We start from the raw sequence: 6,000 nt of genomic DNA on the forward strand, positions 1-6,000 counted from the left end.
TCTGTCTCTCTCTGTCTCAAAAATAAATAAACGTTAAAAGAAAAAGCCCTGCCGTATAGGAAAAACAACATGGAAATACTGTCTATGGAATATTTAAAAGACCTTTTAATCGTTTGCATAGAAGCAATATATTTAAAGAACACAGTTCACCTCCTCTAGGGCAGGGGTCAGCAAACTTTTTCTTCAGAGGATCAGGCAATAGGGCGTCCGACTTCAGCTCAGGTCATGATCTCACAGTTCGTGAGTTCAAGCCCCACGTTGGGCTTTGTGCTGACAGCTCAGAGCCTGGAGCCTGTGTACCCCCGCCCCCGCCCCTTCTGCACTCGTGCTCTGTCTCTGTTTCTCAAAAGTGAGTAAACGTTAAAAAAAAAAAGTTAAAGGACCAGACAGTAAATATTTTTGGACTTGTGAGCCATAAGTCTCTGTTGGGACAACTCAACTGCACAACTCTGCCTTTATGATAGTATGAGGGGAAAAAACAAACAAACAAACCCAGAGGCAATCCATAAACCGTGGGAATGGGCATGATTCTATGCCAATAAAACTTTATTTACAAAGCCAGTTGATGGGCTGGATTTGGCCTTCGGGCTGCAGTTTGCTGGCCCCTGCTTTTGATCGGAGTGGGCTACCAGTGAAGAAGCAAAATAAAGAATGAAAATTACCCTTACTTTCCATTTTTAGATGATAATTACTGTAGCTTTCATTTTTCAGTTTGGACTTTTCTCACTTCTTCTGTTTATAGAGCCTACAAATACATTTGGCAAGTACCCAAGGGCCCATTGAGGTATATTTGTGTCCAGAAGAGACAGAAACACACAGTCCAATGAAAACAAACAACCAAGACCACAATGGGAATATCCCGAAACCCCCTTCCAAAGGTAAAAATCCAGCTTTTTCATTTGGAAACTATGTTAAAAATGAAGGTGATTGGAAGGACCCTGTGTCAGAACCACACGTCTAGGCAAGAAATGAAAACTTTTGTTATTAAACGTTATTAAGGTAATTTTTTTTAAGGCATTGGGACTGGTTACAGAATAAAATAATGATCTTGAGCAAATGACTCCTCCACCCTCGGATGGAGTCCCTCAGGCTTTTGCAATCAGCAGAAACCATTTGCTTAGTGTTTTAGAAAACCAACTCAAGTGCGGAGTGAAGCTGTGAGCTGTTGGGGTGAATCATCAGCGACACTGAAAGGCAACAAGTTTGGAGAGAAAAGCCTTTTGTCGACAGAAGTTGTAACTGAATTTCCACCCTCCCTCCCCGACCCCAGTGTGATGGGGACAAGACATGGGAGGAATAACCCCGGGGGGAGTCTAAGTTCTCCCCTCTTTTCAGTTTCAGACTGGGGGACGTGTATTTAATTTTTCTTCCTACCGTTTCCCAGTATAGCAGCAAGAATAGGAGTGATTTACGTGAATAGGTTCTAATACTGAGCAAAAAACAAAAAACACAGCACCTCAGATGGTAAAACGAAAGACCCCCCCCCCTTTCAAAGAGGATATGTCTTATTACATGTGTTTTTAGAGGTATCTTTAAAAAGTTAGTTGAAAAAGGCTAAGTTAAAATCAGTGAGCCCTACTAGGAAGCCAGTGTTTCACTATTGATATTTTGTTTTTTTTTCCTTTAAATAGTGACTAACTGGGGGCACCTGGGTGGCTGAGTCCGTTGAGCATCCGATGACTCTTGATTTTGGTTCAGGTCATGGTCCCAGGGTCGTGGGATCAAGCCCTGCATCGGGCTTCATGCTGTGATGCGTGTGGAGCCTGCTTAAGATTCTGTCTCTCTCCCTCTGCCCCTCTCACCCACTCAAGATCTCTCCCTCTCAATAAATAAATAGTGACTAACTGATAGCAGAACAAAGTGTTGGAACTTGTTAGCCTGTAATCTTTGAAATGACTTGTAGTCTCGTTTGCTAACAGTGGACGTTTCGAAAGATGAATGAGTTAGACCAGAGCAGAGAAAGGCAGCCCGTCGCTGTGAACAGTTAGCACGAGATGGTCTGGACCGCAGTGTCGTTCTGATCAACCTTAGCACAGGGCGCATGCTCTTATAACCGTGACGTGCATATTCTTCTAAAAAGTCGATTCGATTTGCTCCTAATTTATTTTTCTGTGTCCCCATTTCTTTTTCCCCCTTTCAGACTTGGCTTCAACCAACTCAGGACATAGCGATTGTTCAATTTCTATGGCGAACCTTTCTCCTTTGGCCTCCCCAGCCAACCTCTTACAGCAGACTGAGGACCAAATTCCTTCCAACCTGGAAGGACCATTTGTGAACTTACTGCCCCCCCTGCTCCAAGAAGACTATCTCCTAAGCCTTGGGGAGGAAGAAGGCATCAGCGATCTCTTCGATGCTTACGATTTGGAAAAGCTCCCACTGGTGGAAGATTTTATGTGTAGTTGATTATGCATTGTGTGAACTCCCCTTATAAACCAATATTTTTTTATTATGGAACCAGAACATCTGTCATGCAGTGTTGTCCCTTCCTGCCTTCTTCCTCCGAGATAGTATCATGAAGTAAACTACAAACTTCAGAACAAAGCTGACATTTTAATGAATTTAAACAAAAAAAATTTTTTTTTCGTTTATTTGTCTAAACGCACAGTCGCAGGCGCCCTTGGGAAAGCCCTGCTTTGCCCCAGGCTCCAAAATCTCCTGGATGAGTCAGCAAGTGAGAAAATGTGCAATCAGGTGTCTCTCACCCGTATTTTTCTTCCCCCACCCCCTTCCCGGATTGGCTTGCTGTCCCTGATGGATGGGCTGTCGAATGGGGTCTGGCCACCTGGCCCACTCGAAAACAGCAATCTTCCTTAATAGCATTTCAAGCCGTGCCTTCTCCGCAGAATGCATGTCTTTGGGGTCTGCTAATATGGAACGGAACGGCAGGAACTGTAAACTTGAAGTCATGCAAAAAGTATGAAATGGATTTCTTCAGCTCTTCTTAGGAATATTTAAATTACTGTCATAATTCAGTGTAAGCTATGGACCGCGTGTCCCGCCAGGAGGTCGAGAGAACCCGCACAGCCTTTCGGATGAAGAACTCTGTTTTCTACTATCTGTTGCAGATACAGAGGAACCATAGCGTTCTGCCACTCGAAGCTGTTGTGGATTTTCCTGACTCCGTTAACCACTCCCAGTCCCCCGCCCCCAACGTATTTGTCAGTTTAAAGTTGATTTGTAGCAAATGCTCACTTAGAAGTTCTTTGTGGATTGTTTTAGGCTTTTAAAAAAAAAATTTTTTTTTTAGCCGCCATTGAAGCATTCCTGTGGCACCCATCACCATTTCAATTTAATTGTTTACTTTGAAACGGTTTTTTGCTCATTGGAATGATTGAAGCAGAGGTAGAGAACCTCTACTGATCAGAGCATCTAGACGCGTGGGACTGCAGGTGTAACAGCTTTGGCAAGAAGCACCAACCCCTCCTTGCTTCCCTTCCTGGGAGCGAGGGGGTCCTGGGGCTCGCGGACACCGGTGGCCCATGCGAGAGGAGAACCAGGTCAGATGACAGAGCAAGTCCCAGGGAGCCACAGGTGTGGATCCCTCCGTCCTCGGGCTTCCCTCCTTCCCCCCCTCCCCGGGCCCCGAGAGTGGGGCAAGGGCTCTCTTACACTGCACTCAGGGAGACCACTTCTCAGGATGGGGTCAGATGGAGAGGCCTCCGGGGACAAAGGCATCCCCGCCGTGTGAGTGGCATTCTGTGGGCATTCACTTAACGCTGGCGAGACCGGGGCACCCCCCCCCAATGCCCAGGGGGGCTGCAGTCGTCCTGGCCAGAGCCCGGTCCCCTTCCTCCATGAAGGAGTAAAGTTGAACCAAGGGAAGCCGGGAGGTGGGAAAAGAAGCGATAGAATGCCGGGGCGCCTCCCACTTTACTCTTCGGGGATGGTGTCCCCCAGTTGCTGGAGGCTTCGTGTCAGCCGCACATCCTCCCAGGTACGTCCAAGAATGGCTTTCCCGTGGGCCCCGGGAGTGAGCCTTCTCCCCCCCCTCCCCACCCCACCCCCCCCGGGGCAGGTGGCCTGGTACCTCAGATCCATTCCTTGGATACTGAAGACTGCAGGAATGAGGGAGTCACGTAAGAAACAAACAGAAAACAAAACCCTCAAGATGAAACAAACGGTTAAATTGAAATGCTCTGTGCCTGACGCAGTAGCACTCGATTCCTGTGTTGAAGTGAATCGAGACCATCCCTTGGGAAAAACACAAAACAAGACAAAACAAAACAAAACAAAAAACCACGAAAGCCCCAGCCAGTTTACTCTAGGTAGATTTCCACAATATGCAAAGTGGTGGTGGGGTCAAAACAAATGACACCAGCACTTTAAACTCTTTGTGTGGGTATGCGTGGGTGTATGTTTGGGAAGGCAAACAAAGGTGCAGATTATCCTCGTTTTTTCTTCCTCGGCCTCCGTCCCCAGCCTCCTCCCTCACACACACTGGATTTGGTACAAATAGCGGTGTGGTCCGTGATGAAGCCTTGGGGTGGGGGAGGGAGGGGGAGCTTTGTGTCAAGTGCCTACTGGAAATGCACTGTGGGGTGTTTTCCTGTATGGGAAACCGTTTATGCCAAGCTTTCCCCCATTTCCCATATTTATCTCATCTGGTTAGCTGCCTCTGCTCCCAGCTTTGTCTCATTCTCTTTGCCAGCTGCACAAAGCTGATTTTTTTCCAAAGTCTAAAGACTGAGCTCACCTGGCTAGGTTGCTGTGTGTTCTGTTGACTTTCTCGCGAAGCCTTTGCGTGATGTAATGATGCCGTATTTATTGTTTTCAAAAGAGAAAGGAATACTAATAAGTCTTAAAGAGTTCCTTCACGCGTAAGATTTTTTTTCCCCCCAGTTAGTGGGCTTAACTGGTGTACCTTAATTAGATGTCCGTGCTGTGTTCCATTTGCATTAGTCCTTTTCTTTCTGACGTAGTATCTGGCGTACCCAGCGGGTTAGTACTACGGTATTTGTGTTACTTTAAGTACTGAGTCTGCAGGTTTTCTGGTACCATTGAGTTGCTGCTATTAACGCTCACACATGAAATGGCTGAAAGTTACAAGTGTGCAAATTATGACTGCGTGAGCCTTACAAAATAAAGTGTATAAAGGGCAACACATGAGCTGTCAAACAGTGTTAGGTGTGTGTTCATATGTACAGATCTGTGCATAGCGGTCGTTTTATTTAAGTTGATATGTAGTCTACTCACATTTTCATTATCTAGCAATTTTGTACAAAAAAAAAATAGCAATTAATTTGTAAACACTGCCAGAGTATTTTCTAGCTGGTTTGTAATTTTTTAAGAGTGTCATATTGCGTTTTCGTTTTTCGTCGTGGTTTCTGTTTCCGTTTTCGTTGTTTTCGGTGTAGATCTGTAAATAAAACTGCAGTATTTAAAGCTTTATCTTTCAGGAAAAAGAGAGTAAGAACTCGAGGAGTGCATGACAGCCTGTGTGTGAGAGGAAGGGTCTGAAGGAAGATGGCTTTGCAGTGGTATGGCAAGTCCGATTGTGGGAATTTCTTTTCCTACGGGGTACGTGATTTTGTCGAAAGGAAGTATCTCTCCCACAATTGGGAGTAGGCAAACTACTAATCGGTTTAGCTTCGTGTTGTATGCTAGTTTAAAACAGAAAATATGTAATATAATGTAAAAAAAAAAAGCTTTTATGACGGATTTTGTAAATAGATTTGTTACAGGGTAAACCTGTTCTCTAGCTGTGATCTTACCACTTCAAATGGGTGTAATTTGAATAAATTTTGTATGGTAAAGGATCAATAAAATGATTTTTTTTTTTAAGAGTTCAGACTTGTAAATGGCTTTTCTTAATACCATCTCATGTTCCTATGTTAACTTCATTTTTTGGGATGCACTTTAACAAGGGGAAAGGTTGCCCAGAAGCTGAAGAACGTCACATGCCTTACCCTTTATTTGGGACTTGGGGAACACGGGACATCCTTTTCGAGCACCTGTAGTGTGCTTAGCACTTAGAACATGCTGTCCCTCTGGCCACCTGCA

General features: G+C 45.0%; 1 protein-coding gene across 2 annotated transcripts in view; it reads left to right on the forward strand.

Moving 5' to 3' along the window:
• Positions 1-5,783, forward strand: part of E2F3 (E2F transcription factor 3) — a 76,244-nt gene extending 70,461 nt beyond the window's left edge. For both annotated transcript variants that reach the window (XM_047102678.1, XM_047102677.1), the window contains exons 6-7: positions 743-878; positions 2,141-5,783. In XM_047102678.1, the coding sequence (XP_046958634.1) occupies positions 743-878; positions 2,141-2,403 (399 nt within the window). In that variant the 3' untranslated portion in view covers positions 2,404-5,783. The remainder of the gene's footprint in view (positions 1-742; positions 879-2,140) is intronic.
• Positions 5,784-6,000: the final 217 nt, after the last annotated feature.

Source organism: Lynx rufus, unplaced genomic scaffold (assembly GCF_022079265.1).
Source record: "Lynx rufus isolate CCGP_SWC_20201006 ecotype Redwood Valley unplaced genomic scaffold, mLynRuf1.p SCAF_6, whole genome shotgun sequence".
In the NCBI taxonomy this organism is placed as follows: domain Eukaryota; kingdom Metazoa; phylum Chordata; class Mammalia; order Carnivora; family Felidae; genus Lynx; species Lynx rufus.